General features: G+C 42.4%; 1 protein-coding gene across 4 annotated transcripts in view; it reads left to right on the top strand.

Moving 5' to 3' along the window:
* nan (transient receptor potential cation channel subfamily V member nanchung) overlaps positions 1-16480 on the top strand; it is a 98115-nt gene that overhangs the window by 47605 nt on the left and 34030 nt on the right. For 2 of the 4 annotated variants that reach the window (XM_071684321.1, XM_071684322.1), the window contains 3 exons: positions 6982-7164; positions 10336-10525; positions 11186-11267. In XM_071684321.1, the coding sequence (XP_071540422.1) occupies positions 6982-7164; positions 10336-10525; positions 11186-11267 (455 nt within the window). Of the gene's footprint in view, positions 1-4336; positions 4559-6981; positions 7165-10335; positions 10526-11185; positions 11268-16480 lie in introns of those variants that run through there. The other 2 variants (XM_071684324.1, XM_071684323.1) reach the window with 2 other exon arrangements.

Here is a 16480-nt window from a genome sequence, read left to right as displayed (position 1 = left end):
GAAAATCTTCTGAACCCGTGCGTGTGTGAACCCGTGCGTGTGTGAACCCGTGAGTGTGTGAACCCGTGAACGAAGCTAGTGTCAAACGTCATCAGGTTTGGTCAGTTGTCTAGTATATTTTTTCATAAAACTTTGTCTTTCTTGTTTTATTTCTTATATTTTCATAGTAATGTAGATAAAGATCCGGAGGAAATAAATCTATGTACAGCATACCTTGAACAGTTTTGTAGTGGTCGTTGTGAGGGAGAGCCGCCTCTCCAGTGGTGGCGTGTGACGGTGTGACCCCTGGGTACCATATCCCAACCCATGACCTGAGCCTTAAGGGTAAGATAAGCAGCCAGGTCATCATGCACCAAGGGTCGTGTTCAATGGTCGTACTGTCGTACTCACTGGTTCCACCGTCTTGTTAAATGGTCGAGAAGTTTGGTCGTTTTGTGAGCATGGGCGAAAGACAGTCATCAGAGAACCACATCTAGAGTGAGCCACACCAAGAGGTACAGAAGGTACAGTGGTACACGAATGGAGACACTGGGCACTGGGGACACCAGCGGGAGCTCTCACTCAACTAAGGTTCATGAAGCGGTCACTTTGAACCGAAAACTGATTCATCCAGACTCATGTTTATTGCCTTAGACCAGCGCATCGGAAGCAGTTATACGCAGAGTTATTCATGGCTCTCGGATATATCTTGATATTGTCACGAAATATGTGCAAAACTGATCTGTTCGGTGGTATAGTTATGAGGAGGCTAGACCAGTGGTGGCGTTCTACAGACTAAAACTGTGTTCTCGAGCGGAGAACTGTGAGAGTGTTCCAAATTCTCTCCGGAACTGCGGTAGTGTTCCACACTGGAGAACTGTGGTAGCATTCCATCCATAGTCTCCCTGGAACTGTGGTAGCATTCGTCAGGCTGGAAATTGTGTGGTGTTACATGAAGGATATTTGTATCAGTATCTTATTCACTTTATAGCTGGAGCTGAGAGGAGACTAGATTGCTGGCTGCGTGTTGCAGGGCGCGTTAGTGTTGTGTGGAAACACTTTGTTGCTACGGTCATATTCCCGCCACTATCTCGTCTGGTGTGTGTTGACACCTGCGGAAACAGTTTTACTGTAAACTTGTCAGAGTCAATTTGTTTTCAACTACCTTGTAGTAGATATTGTCATAAAGTCTGATGTAGCCAAAGTAATCCTTGAATTTAAGAAAAGTGATCAGTTTTATGGCAGACTTATATATCATACTCTCCTCTGTAATACACAGGAGAGTGACATTCCACTTCTAGGTTCATCTTCAAAACGAGTAAAACATATGAATAAAAGTAAGCATCTCAAATATTAATCAGTGATTCCGTCTTTCAGAATCATTATATAACCATAAATGAAGCAACTGAAAATATATACACGAGTCTATCCTGTGTTGAAGGTATGAAAATTAAAAATCACTCTATGACGGAGGAGTGTACAATGTTGACTACCACATCAACCACATTACGTAAGGGACGCGTAAAAACCCGGAGTGCTGAAGAACACACACACACACACACACACACACACGGCCAATGTAGACAACACACAGAGATTTCAAAAGTTACATGAGAGATAACGTTCCACATGAGGCCTCACAAGTGTAAAATTCTCTCCCTTTCCATAGCATATTAGTGTAATTTCCGTCCTTGTGTAGTTATAACTTGATACTAGAGGAACTCACACCCACCATCACAACCTCATATCCTCACTCCCACGTTTTCTATATAGCCCGAGGACATGTTTTCTAATGAAACACGATCTCTCTCTCTCTCTCTCTCTCTCTCTCTCTCTCTCTCTCTCTCTCTCTCTCTCTCTCTCTCTCTCTCTCTCTTTCTCTCTCTCTCTCCGATACAGGGCTTTGATAAGGATGCTGTATAATCTAGAAGGACACAAGTTTAGAAATCTGTTCGTGAGAGGTTTCAAATTGTGTGAAACCTCGTACCTAACCTGTTGTTAGACTATTCCCACACCAGGAAAAATATTACATTAAGCATTCAGTCTAAGAAACTCGTTGTCAGGTAATCATCACAATTACTTTTACTACAGGTTACGGTGGTGTTGGGCAACCTGACCACACTGTATAGCAGACCTAGTTAGAGAAGATCTAGCTAGAGAAGATCTAGCTAGAGAAGATCTAGCTAGAGAAGATCTAGCTAGAGAAGATCTAGCTAGAGAAGATCTAGCTAGAAAGGCAACAAGGATGGTTCGTAGAATAACAAAGCTGAGTTAAAGTATGAAACACCATAAATCTGCTCTCCACACAAGAGAGATGAGTAATGGCAGTATGATTACAGCATGTAAGTCAGGTTTACAATACTAAAAATAAAACGTCTCTGAAAGATGCACAACAGATCAACTACATGTGTTAACAAGATGGTAAGCAAGAAACTTGCTAGAAAAATTGTCAAGAAGTACATATATGGTATCAGAAGAGTGAAGGATTGTAATAAAGTTATGATTGCTGACTGTATGATCGCTGACTGTATGATTGCTGACTGTATGATCGCTGACTGTATGATTGCTGACTGTATGATCGCTGACTGTATGATTGCTGACTGTATGATCGCTGACTGTATGATTGCTGATAATGTATGTTTAAAAATGTTGTATGAATGTATTGAAAGTTCAAGAGATGGAGCCACACTTATTTAGAATTCGCACTCCGCACAGTACAATTAGGTGATGATAAATGCTTGCACGTTCACATATACATACACTTATACACGCTCACATATACACACACTCATACACGTTCACAAACACTTACAAACTCCCGTGATCTAGTGTCACACATCCCACGACCTCCAACACCCACAATCTCCAGCAACGCCCACCTAGGCCTGCCGGCATGTAGTGAACCCCCGACATATAACAAACACAATAGTCTCATTACATCACCACCTACGAGGACGGGATTACATCACCACCTACGTGGACGGGATTACATCACCACCTACGTGGACGGGATTACATCACCACCTACGTGGACGGGATTACATCACCACCTACGTGGACGGGATTACATTACCACCTACGTGGACGGGATTAGTCTTGATGATCGAGGTCATTCTGTTAGTTACATCACCAGAGTATTTTGATCATAATCCCCTACACAAGAGGACGACCTTTCCCTCTGACCTTTGCCAGGATGTCATATCCTCCTCGATGTTTCCGTGAATGTAAAAAAGACGTATTGTACGTGTAATGTCTATCTCACTTTCCCAGCTTTGCTTTATTGTCATTATCTATATCTATGTTCATCTATCTTTTTCTCTCTCACTCTGTCTCTCGTTTTTTCTTCTATGTTTTATAATACTTGTGTCTGTGTCTTTTTATCTAATCATATATGTCTCTTTCTCTTTCTATCTTTATATCAGTTTTATCGTAAGGTTATCTTCTTTCTTCCATTATTCTAGTGTTTCCATGACTTCCATTCACCTCTAGTAAATCTTATCTTGACCTAAACCTACGTTATTTTTCAACGTAGTTTAGTTCACTGGCCGACAGCAGCCAGTTATTTGACGTCACCAAGGAAACAGTTAGATCTCACTAATGGTGACTTCAAGACTGAACAGATGAACATACACATCCCAGATCACAAGAACAATGAACAGTTCCATATGGCGTGTATCTGAATGTCCCATCAACCAATCAGTGATTATCTTTGATGTCACTGGATCAGTACTGCAAACCGGTGGTCATATTTCGCGCCAGTGATCTCATGTAAACCTTACCCTTGTGTCACCTTTCATGAAACACTGAACAGCGAGTCGAATGATAAACCGTAAAACTCTGTAGCGTCTCATGCTTTGGTGACTCTTGCAGTGGCAAACATAGCATTACGTGGGACACAGAGCAAACACTACACTTCTGAACAAGCTTTTCATCTTGATAAGAGCCTTGTCTCGGAGTTTTATAATCAAGGAATATGACAAACTTTGAAACTCTTAGCAATATTGTATATGAGTAAACCTTGATGTAGTAGGAAGGTGTACAGAGATTACTGTCTCTGGTGACAGTTTCTTGTGCTCACACTCAAGAGTACTTATGTAATAGCAGGAGGAGGATACTCTCTCTCTCTCTCTCTCTCTCTCTCTCTCTCTCTATATATATATATATATATATATATATATATATATATATATATATATATATATACGTGTGTGTGCGTGTGTGTGTGTGTGTGTGTGTGTGTGTGTGTGGTATCCCTACGGAGTTGTAGCCGTCTAACAGTATAAGTACAACAGTTGTAATGTTTTATATATTAGTAAGACGAATCGACACATCAGGAGGCGGACTCGTGAACGCTTCCGCCGGTCAATGTGAACGAACTGCCTAATTACCAAACCAGCCGTCGTCTGCACGATACACAGTCCTGCTCACGACACTGACCAGCCAATGTGGGCAGCGAGCTTGCCTGTGCTGGCCAGTAGCTCATCAAACACCGATCCGTTAATACTGGCTTTCCTCCCTTCCTATAGGAAGAACATGCTCTATAATCAACAACAAGGTATCATCACAGTTGTGTTGTGAGGTACGTTGTGTTAGGTAGTGAGTAGAAGTGTCCACTTATTTTGATGTACATGTTAAAGTTAATACATCTCATTATGAACTGTACAACTTGACCAGGAAATATTACCGCCGTTGAGTTTATAAAATGTTATGTTTTTATGTATTTTAGATGAGGTAAGATTGTTAGCCAATACTAATCTTTATTATTTCTCCATTATTCATTTCACCGTCATTCTATTCGTAAAACGTAACAAACATTCTGTATGTAGACACCAGACGGTTTGACAACAATGAACCCTTGAATGTTGTTCTTAATGACTTAAACACTCGCACAACAGGCTACTCTGAAGCGCTACTTCGAATACATCATCGAGCGCAGGTTTTCAGCTCGCAAACTCTCGTTTCAAAAGATTCAGAGTTCCAGTGCAAAGTAGTTTGAGGGGTCATGAGACAATGGTTCGTGTTCCCGTAGGCAGCAGTTCGAGGCTTCATGAGAAAATGGTTCAAAGTTTCACAGAAATATGATTCAGGGGATTCAGATGACAATGTATTTTACCCAGAAGACTGACCCAAGACAGTAGCTCATTGTTCTTTGTTTCTGGCCACACTCGGGGAACAAGCCACTGCATGTTTTATGAATCATGTATTTTGGAGGAACTTGGGGTTGAGTTAGGCTCATGGTTGAAGCTGGTCACTAACTCTCCTCCAGAGGTTATGAGCTTCCAACTGGGGGTCGTCAACAGATGAACCCGCACCAGGAGGGTTACCGACCTCCCAGTGTGACCGTGGTGACGTAAAATCTGTTGACGCTGTCATGGCTGTTTTCATTATTGTGTGTGTGTGTGTGTGTGTGTGTGTGTGTGAGCATATTTTCAATTCGTAAAGAATTTCGTTAATATTATTTGATCGACTCGTCAATTCACGGTGTCCTCATTTTACATTGTTTCTACGTTGCTTATTCAATGCTGCAGCGTCTCATTGTTTATCAAGCAGTTAGAGAAACCTGAGAGAGGCGGGACTGTAACACTGAATGTTGGGAGGAAACGCTGTTTATGTGTGGCGTCTTTACATGATGTGCCTGACGGTTTTATACCATGTGCCTGACGTCTGTGCCTGACACAAGACTTTCTAACATTTCTTTTGAAGTAAAGAGTCGAGTTTGTTCAGTGGGTGGAACAGTAAGAATGGTCTTCCACTTGACTAGTTCAACTTGAAACGTTGTATAGCTCATGATAGTGGTAAGATGTACCTGTGCTAGTGTATTTGCTTGTTTATCTACACCAGAAAAAATACAGACGAACCAGACCTGTGTGGTCATCATGACTCGTCCTTTGTTGGCTAATGTCAGGAGAGTTTGCGAGGACAGACTGTCATCTAAGTGATGACCAGGTACACTACTGTAGCTGCCATTGACTTTATAATCAGGAAGTCATCTCGGGAACTTTCGAAACCGCATTTGAGAAACTTTACCCAGCTGACCAAATCGGTAATTTCTTGGTAATTTCTTAGCGTCCCCTCGTATTTTCCTCCCGGTGTTGCATAGTTCTGAGAAAACCACATAAACAACAGATATATTTCCATTATTTCCAGACTTCAGTTTGGCTTGATGTACTCCCTTCCATGGCAAAACACTCGCTATGAATAAACATAATCTTTAACATTAATCTTGTATGGCGATTGATCTTTTTTCTCTTCTGGTCAAACTGTTCTGAAATTTGTAATAAGTCAAAGGCCAGTAACTCGCTGCCACACCGGCTTCCTCTCACGTTTCACCTTGTCTGTGTGATAATCTGGATATAACGTCTTGTATCAGTGAAGGTATCAATCATTTTCCCGTATGAAGTTACACTGAAAAAGGGCAGTCAAGACTTATCTCATTCTCCGTTTCTTTCATTATTCTCGATATAAGTTATCAGTGTCTACCGTTTTATTCGTTTTCACTCTGTTCATTTATAAAGAATATCTTTGATTTTTGTTACTGATAATGATGCTATCTTTTTATATTGTTCACTCATTACGTTCTAATTGTTCTCTTCTTGCCGCTATGGTAGATTTTTTGTCTCTTTTTATATTTTTCTGTTTGTTCATTGTTAGTGATGCATCTATATTCTGTCCCACCTCCATCTCTCTCTCTCTCTCTCTCTCTCTCTCTCTCTCTCTCTCTCTCTCTCATACAAGCTTTTTCTCCCTCCCCCACCCTCCACTAACCATGTGTTTCCCGGCAGCCACGGACCACACCACGTACCACCAGCTCCACTAACCCACTCCTTCCTCCGGCAGCCACGGACCACACCACGTACCACCAGCTCCACTAACCCACTCCTTCCTCCGGCAGCCACGGACCACACCACGTACCACCAGGTCCACTAACCCACTCCTTCCTCCGGCAGCCACGGACCACACCACGTACCACCAGCTCCACTAACCCACTCCTTCCTCCGGCAGCCACGGACCACACCACGTACCGATATGTGTGCTGGGACTTGAAGCACTTGGGAGCCGTGGGGGAGACTGTGCTTCATCTGTGTGTCCTTAACGCTACCTCGGTGCACAACGACCTCGCGAAACGACTTATAAGACACTTCCCCAACCTCATCAACGACATCTACCTGAGCGACGAGTACTACGGTAGGTGGAAATAGATAGATAGATAGATAGATAGAGAGAGAGAGAGAGAACGCCTGCTGAGAACTTGATGGGCAGTTTGTGTTCGAAGCGTTTGTGAGAGCAACAAGGAAGGAAGGTCAGAGCGGAATTTCCCTGAATGTTCTGTTCATCTGTTCATTATCTTAGAGGCGATGATATAGCCGAAGGATAAAGGTGTTTGCTAATGGACATGATACGAAACGCCTTGATCTTGAGATACCTTCAAGATTCTAACGTAAAGTTATACCAGAGAAAGATTTTGTTCAGACGATGAATAAATACCAAAATTTCGTCAGAGACGAACTCTTGAGTTAGCCTCTTCTACATGTGGAGTAAGCTGGGTCCTCCTGACATGTGTGGACCAGACGTAAACCGAAGTTGACGTAATGGTCACCACATTTTCTTTCTATCTTCCAATGACGTGTTTTTGTTGGTTTGTTTGTGCGTGGTTTTATTATGAGTTAGCTGTTGACGAAGACATGCTAGAAGAACTCGAGTAAACTGCCTTCGCTTAATACATCAAAAACTGAAAAAAAAAGTCGGATTCGCTGCTGCCAGCAAGTTGCTAAAGCTGGTTATTCACACATGACTAACAATTTTACCTGGTCACTCACACGTGGCATCTCTGACTGATCAACTGACAATAATGCTGGTAAAAATCCACATTTATTTCCAACTTTGATGTTTTGGTCATCAGAGAAAATATGATTTTTCCACGTCATGAAACATCAGTTTGTCTTCAAGACATTTCGTTTCTTCAACGTCTCGCTCAAGTACAAAGTAATACACAGAATAATTACCACATTGTCTACATATTCCTGGGTGAAAATCGTCACACACTGATAACGTAGTGTTACCATATTGATCAGAAAACGTAATGTGTTGCAGCGCAGGAAACATGTAGTACATCTCTGTTTCATGTCTTGCATGTACTTGTTTATTATCAACACACCATCACCCACAACCAAGCTGGGTTCCTTCATTCTCTCTCTCTCTCTCTCTCTCTCTCTCTCTCTCTCTCTCTCTCTCTCTCTCTCTCTCTCTCTCAGGTTTTTGCTTATGTTGTCATGCTGAAGCGCTGACCTGACCTGTACTTTACTGGTTCCTTTTGTCACCTGAAGACCAATCATGATATCAAGTTGCCAAGGTGAGGATTTTAATGACCTGAAGCTTGGAACACAGACAGACAGATAAACGGACTTACATAGAGATAGACAGACAAAAAACAAAAAAGATGTTATCTTTTACCAAGGAGGGTCATCAAAGGCGGAGTTATCACATGACCACACTGATTACTCTAACAAAAAAAAAAAAAATGAAATTCGACATCAAGTTGCAGTAACACGTAGCCGGACCTTGGTTAAGTTAGCCCATACTTGAGTCGAGTGTAGTCCGAACCAGTTCTAATGTGGGTGTGAGTCTATTCACACCAGTTTTCAACTTAATCTATGACTGTCACTTCACACGTATTGCAGTCAAGATTATATTAAGATAATCTTTAATACAAAGTTTGGTGACCTTGGCTCCATATGATCATACCTCATGAGCCAGACATGTATGAATGACATATAGACAGAAAGAAATATCACAGATCATAAGCTGGACAGGGAACAGACAGACAGACAACCGTTTGCGTCAGCCAGGACACGTCCAGATCATACTGACACACTGCCACGTCGTGTGGAGTGATGTCAAATAACAAACGTTCAAACGATGACCTGCTGAGCTGTCTTAGGCACCACAGGAAGGGTATCCTGTATCTTACGAAAAATGATGACATAATGAAGTAAAGTGCGAGGATAACATAACTTAAATGTCTCCGTGCCACACAAAAACTAACCTAATTCTCCTCTTAACACTCGACCTTTTCTGAAAACAAAGGACATTTAAAACATATGATGGTCTGATTTGAGCAGCAATGTATCTCAGACTGAAGGAACTTGGAATATCAAAGGCGAAAGAAAAGAGGGAATGAAGCTTGACGTAAGTGTTATGATTAACGTTCGTAGTATATCATGATACCTGTTGTACTTACTGTGCGTCTTTACTTCCACCTTATGAAAGTTGCTGGCAATGTATAGGATAAGCAAGTGTCAAGTCGCTAGAAGTAGTGAGCATATTTCATCAGGAGAAGCTGAGTGGCTCTCGGTGAAAGTGAATGTATAAAAATATACAAAATATTTAAATTTCTACTTATGCTCGGATTTTTCCACCAATATCTGGGTTAAATTCTCATAACTATAAACTTTATATACTGATTTTAAGTCGAGTTACTACAGAAATTATGATGAAAACTTGGCTTAAGTTTTGATGAGAGGAAAGTTCATGAATTTCTTTTAGGATATTCCGGTCCGCATATTGCTTGGCGCCCAAGGGCTGTCGTGAAAGGCGTTACAGAGTGTGAGAGTGTGATGTGAGAGGCGTTACAGGCTGAGAGAGTTTGACTTCGTGAGTGTGAGGTGTTGGTCATCATCGTTACCACATGTGACACCTTCTTTACTCGAGCGTTACCAAATGTGACACCTTTACTAACTCTAGGTATCTGGTGTGACAATTTATTCCATATTCTTATCGGTGTGACACCCTCTTGCTTGTCACACTGAGTGACACCCTTTTTACTAGTGTTACCAGTTGTGTCAGCCTTTTACTCATGTCAACAGATGTGACATTCTTTTCCTAGTGTCACCAGGTGTGACACGACCTTACTAAACTTTTGGTCCCATTTTTTTTTTTTTTACCCTGTACTTTACCTCTTTGATACTAAACTCCCTTCAATACAAAGTTATCTCCCCACGATGCTACTACGTACCTCAGCATTAAGCTATCTCTCCAAGACGCTAAACTCCCTTTTGTATCAACTTCTATCCCCATGACACCTACCTCGTCTCGGCACCCACTTGTATCACTGTCACACTAAACTCTCCTTAATACCAATTTTCTCCGTGTGACATCATATTTCCCTCAGCACCAAGTCGTCTCCCTACGACACTAAACGCTCCAACAACACATTCTCTCACTAAGATACCATCTCTCCGTAACACTAAGGTCCCTCCCTACAACTCTGGTCCTCATCCTCCATCTCCCCTCCCAGTCATATAATCTCCACTTGAGTCTCACTACGCACCCACTCACGCTCCTTCTGCCTGGCGACAGGGGAAAACGTGCTACATATCGCCATCGTGAATGAGGACCCGGCCATGGTCAAGTTTCTACTGGACAACGGAGCCAACTACCACGAGCGGTGTCTTGGGAACTTCATGTGTCCAGAAGATCAGAAGACGTCCAGGTCCGACTCCCTGGACTTCGAGTGGGTCGCCCTCTGCCAGCAGACCAACTACGAGGGGTAGGTGGTGGTGAAGATGGTGATGTAGGTGTGGTGGTGGAGGTGGTGATGTAGGTGGTGAAGGTGGTGATGTAGGTGGTGGAGGTGGGGATATCCTACCGCCCACTAGTCTCCTGTATCCATATCTCGGACATTTCTCTTTAATAAACATTGACCTCGTGAAGCTGACATCTTTGACTCTGGTTATAAGATTCCAAAATGCATAAGATGCTTAAGTCATGTGATCAGCGCCCAGGAGAGAACCCACTGTGGGGAACCCGTGAGTCCAGGAGGGAACCCACTGTGGCAGATCCCTAGGGTAGTGTTGCCACTCATTGACCCCATTACTGGAGATGTCTGAGTAATGTTGACACTCCAGGTCCCACTGTGGGAAATCCCTAGAGCAGTGTTGCCACTCTTAAATCCACTTGTACAACGCACACACACACACACACACACACACACACACACACACACACACACACACACCAGTTATCTAAGTATCCTTTTTTTCAGACAATATTCGACTGTCCTACTAAAGAGTCACTAACTCCTCTTACTCACCTCAGTGTCATTTCTCTCTCTCTCTCTCTCTCTCTCTCTCTCTCTCTCTCTCTCTCTCTCTCCTACAGCTACATATACTGGGGTGAGCATCCACTCACCATACGCTTTCCCTTACAGGTACGTGTACTGGGGAGAATACCCACTCAGTTTCGCGGCGTGTCTTGGGCAGGAGGAGTGCTACCGGCTCATCCTGGCGAAGGTAAGCTTAGGAGAGGTGTACAGAAGGAAGAGGGAAGTAAGGAAAATGAAGAGAAAAAGAGACAGGGAGGAAAGGAAGGAAAGAGAGAGCGTTACTGTGATGCTAATATCGTTTCGTGGTGTTGGTGTGGTCTCATGGTGTAGGTGTGGTCTCATGGTGTAGGTGTAGTCTCATGGTGTTGGTGTGGTTTCATGGTGTGTCTCATGGTGTTGGTGTAGTCTCATGGTGTTGGTGTGGTCTCGTGGTGCTGGTTTGGTCTCATGGTGTTGGTTTGGTCTCATGGTGGTCTTATAATACCACGTGGAATCGCCCAAGACGCTGGGAGAGAAGGGTCTCTTGAGACAAGATGGATTGTCTCATATCTGCCAGAGTACCTACTCAACTGCCTACCTACCAACTTACCTACTAGTATCTACCTAACTACGAGTAACTACCCAGCTACCTACGAGTACCTACAAACGTATCTAGCCATGACGGCGGGGTTAACGCATAGAGCATTTCCTGCCTGATCAATCAGACATGTTTCCTTAACTGCCACTTGCAGTACGTAATCATCTCTTCCGGATAATGTTTACATCCCGCGCATCTTGTCTTGAGAGTAGACTAATAATGGGTTTATCTACCTGGTTAGGCTGTCATATTTTGCCTGATTCATTCTCATGTTCCATGGTGTTCTTATAGACGTGATAACTCTGCATCTTCTTTATTAATAAGCTTTCAGGTTCAGCACATTTTCATCTATACCTTCAGTTTGTTGACATGTCTAGATTATCATATATGATTTCTTTCTAGGCTGTAAAATAATGGCACTTCATCTGTTCCATCCCCATGATCTTGCTTGTAAAGTTGCAACGTGGTTCTATATTCTCTCTCTCTCTCTCTCCAGTGAAACACTACGTCCACCTAAGAAGTCATCTATCTATTTTGCTACTTATTTAGCTATCATTATCCTGTAGGATTATCTACTCATCTGTCGATCGCTGCGTGTCAGCACCTCTAATCGATGATTTAAGAAAATCAAGTTATTTTCTCTGTTGGAGAGAGAAATAAAGCCATTTCTAGTACTGTCACGGAATCCATCATCTTCAAGTAACAATCAAGGATGAACCATTGTGGGACCTGACGCATCACTATATCATAATGTGGGCGATAATCCTATATCATAATGTGTGGCGATAATCCTATAATGACATATTTTGTAGACCGTCCGGTGTCACAGGTCACGTATGTCCCTCCGCTCTGGAGGTTGTCTGTAGTAGTGTCATCTACGCAATCCTCACAGTCACCACCCATTAAGATCTCTTCTTCCTCTTAGGTCACATCTCTCACTCACACACATTTCATCAATCTCTCATCCAATTTTGGGTCACCTCTCTCATGTTTTTCCTCTCACACAACATATACTGTTTCACCCATAACTGTTGCATCTGTACTACACACAAATATACCCAGATCTTCCAGTCAGTTTAACCTTTACTCTTCCTCTCTGTCTTCAAGTTTTGCCCTACCCACTCCACTTTGCCCTACCCACCCTACTAACTCTCTATCCTCGTTACAAGAAATCCTTTCCTGTAACTTTCCCTCATAGTGAACCTATTTTCGTGAACCCCTGATCTGTCTTCACTCGTCAAGTCAGGATAAACTATACAGAGTAACAAACTCCTCCACAAATAAATACATCATCAAATTCCTCATCACGTTCCTGTAAGTGGCAGTAGCTTATCTCTCCTTCCATTGCCTTAGCAGCCAATCCTACAATTCTAGGAAGGGTATAGTTTTTTCGGTAGATGGTTGGAATCCCTGTGGCATCCTACAGTAGCTCTCATCAAGAACACGAGGCCTCCTACAGTAGCCCCTCATCAGGAACATGTCCCAGTGTCGGTCGTGCGCTCATGCAGGAAACACCACCAGACTTCAGCGATTGCCTGTAGCGACTCCCGTGCTGCACAAGAACCTTCCTGCAGTTCCCAGCAACATCGTCTTCCCAGAGTTCCTTACGTTAAACAAATGATAGCTCGGTTATGAGTTTGCTTTACCCCTTGGAACGATTAGGTACGAACCCTTCGTATGATGGCATGGCCTTTGATCTAATCTTCAAGGTTCAGGTGAAAGGACAAGGCAATCATACTCAAGGGTCGTATTGTCGTTCTCGTGGGTCGTTCGTTGTATTTAAGGGTCACACTGTCGTGTTTGATGAGTTAATATTCCTCTGGTTGCCTGTCAAGGGTGATAATCCTCCCTTGTATAATTGATTCCATAATCACTTTGTTAAATCCATAATTAGCGAACTGCCGTCCCAGATCTGAGAACTACGTCATCGAGACCCTAGTGGCTGGTGGAGGAATCAACACAGCTGACATGGGAACTTGTTCCTGAAAATGTGTGGGTCGTCAATATAGCCAGAGTCTCTTCTCTGCCCACACTCCAGACCTGTGCAAGCTGGACGTTCTCAGTCGTACATGGGTGACGCTTGACCTGGTTGACGAGCTCATGAACACCTTAGCTACATATATACTGAATGAACAGTGTCGCCAGATGGTAGAACGAATACACACGTTGAATTATTTCATTCTTTCAAAATAGTTTTTGACAATAAACAGTTAACAACAAATCGTATCAGATAAGTTCTCTTGTGTATTAAGACCATAAGATACAGTACTCACAGTTCATCCCGACGAAGGCTGCCAGACATCTACGGTTAGAGGTGTGAGGGAGCTGGGTGGTCTTGCCTGGCACTGACCCACTACGTTGATTGCATTTTCACGCGTTCACCCACGACAGCAAGACACACACCTGCACCACCACCACCTCACCCACGACAGCAAGACACACACCTGCACCACCACCACCTCACCCACGACAGCAAGACACACACCTGCACCACCACCACGAAACCTTTTCTTATAAGCATCCATGTATATGGCAGACTATATATATATATATATATATATATATAGAGAGAGAGAGAGAGAGAGAGAGATGTTATGCAAAAGTTGCATAACAAAAAAAATTGCTTTAGAAAAGTAAAACATTTTATTTAGCAGAGTAAACATATAATGTCTACGGGAACGACAAGCCACGTTTCGCTGACTAGCCAGCTGGAAACTCTACGGACATTGCCACCCATGCTTCGTTATCATAACTCTACGGACATTGCCACCCGTGCTTCGTTATCATAACTCTACGGACATTGCCACCCATGCTTCGTTATCATAACTCTACGGACATTGCCACCCATGCTTCGTTATCATAACTCTACGGACATTGCCACCCATGCTTCGTTATCATAACTCTACGGACATTGCCACCCGTGCTTCGTTATCATAACTCTACGGACATTGCCACCCGTGCTTCGTTATCATAACTCTACGGACATTGCCACCCGTGCTTCGTTATCATTGCCTTTAGGAAAACGCCACTTAAAATTCATTATAAACTTACATGCAATAAACTCTACGGATTATATAATCGAATTACAAACATTTTAAATTTAAAAATGAACATTAAGATATATATAGTATCAATATATGATATGATGTCCTCCACAGAGTCAACTACGAGGTAAACTGCAAACGACAGACGTTTTATACCGCAATGGGAATATCGTGTAGATTCTAATCCTCGCAGTGAGGCAATACATCTTTCTGTAGTGACCGTTATGCTGCGTTTTCTTTAAAATGTTATTTAAACAGAGCGTTATAAAAAACGGTGTTTATACCTACAGTCTGAGGACCTGATGTATATACAAACTGTCACTATGCCTCGAAGATGTCATGAAGTACTTTAGTTTGAAACAAGAAAATAGTGCTATATATCAACGAATAAAATACCATACACATGGACATAGAATATGAGTGAGGAGGAAGGTTCTGAAGATAACTGAGAACAGAAGAGAACGAATGGAACAAATAGCGCAAATCATTGAAATGTTAATTGAAATTATAGTGAAAAAGTGATGGAGTCCGTGGGTGCATGACTTTCCTCTCATATTATATATATATATATATATATATATATATATATATATATATATATATATATATATATATATATATATATTGCATTGGAATTCATTAAAAAAAGGGAGTGACTGTGTTGTTGACTAGTTGGTAACGATATTCCCTGTATGTATGGTTCATGGTAAAGTGCCTGAGGATTGGCGGAATGCATGCATAGTGCCAAGGTGGAAAGGCAAAGGAGATAAAGGTGAGTGTTCAAATTTCAGAGGTATAAGTTTGTTGAATATCCCTGGGAAATTATATGGAAGGGTATTGATTGAGAGGGTAAAGACATGTACAGAGCATCAGATTGTGGAAGAAAGTAATTGGTTCCCAGTTAATGTCGATTTGTGGCAGGGATGCGTGATGTCTCCATGGTTGTATAATTTTGTGGATAAGGTTGTTAGGGAGGTGAATGCAATGCAAGAGTTTTAGAGAGAGGGGCAAGTATGCAGTCTGTTGTGGATGAGAGGGGCCTGGGCAGTGAGTGAATCAGTTGTTCGCTGATGATACAGCGCTGGTGGCTGATTCGGGTGAGAAACTGCAGAAGTTGGTGACTGAGTTTGGTAAAGTGTGTAAAAGAAGAAAGCTGAGTAAATGTGAATAAGAACAAGGCTATTTGGCTCAGTAGGGTTTAGGGACAAATATACTGGGAGGTAAGTTTGAAGAAAAACTGGAGGAAGTGAAGTGTTTTAGATATCTGGGAGTGGATTTAGCAGCAGATGGAACCATGGAAGCAGAAGTGAGTCACAGGTTTTGGGGAGGCGTCAAAGGTTGTGGGAGCGTTGAAGAATGTTTGGAAGGCAAGAACGTTATCTCGGAGCATATATATATATATATATATATATATATATATATAGTCGCTGTCTCCCGCGTTAGCGAGGTATAATTTATCCCTGGGGATAGGGGAGAAAGAATACCTCCCACGTATTCCCTGCGTGTCGTAGAAGGCGAATAAAAGGGGAGGGAGCGGGGGGCTGGAAATCCTCCCCTCTCATCTTTTTTTTTAATTTTCCAAAAGAAGGAACAGAGAAGGGGGCCAGGTGAGGATATTCCCTTAAAGGCCCAGTTCTCTGTTCTTAACGCTACCTCGCTAACGCGGGAAATGGAGAATAGTTTGAAAAATTATATATATATATATATATAAATGTTGTCAAGTTTTGAATGGCTGTCGGGGGTATACTGTGGCTGGAAACATGTCTGATAATTTTGTGA

Source organism: Panulirus ornatus, chromosome 38, assembly GCF_036320965.1.
Source record: "Panulirus ornatus isolate Po-2019 chromosome 38, ASM3632096v1, whole genome shotgun sequence".
In the NCBI taxonomy this organism is placed as follows: Eukaryota; Metazoa; Arthropoda; class Malacostraca; order Decapoda; family Palinuridae; genus Panulirus; species Panulirus ornatus.
The sequence above is the reverse complement of the archived record's forward strand: the minus strand, read 5'-3'. Positions and strand labels throughout refer to the sequence as shown.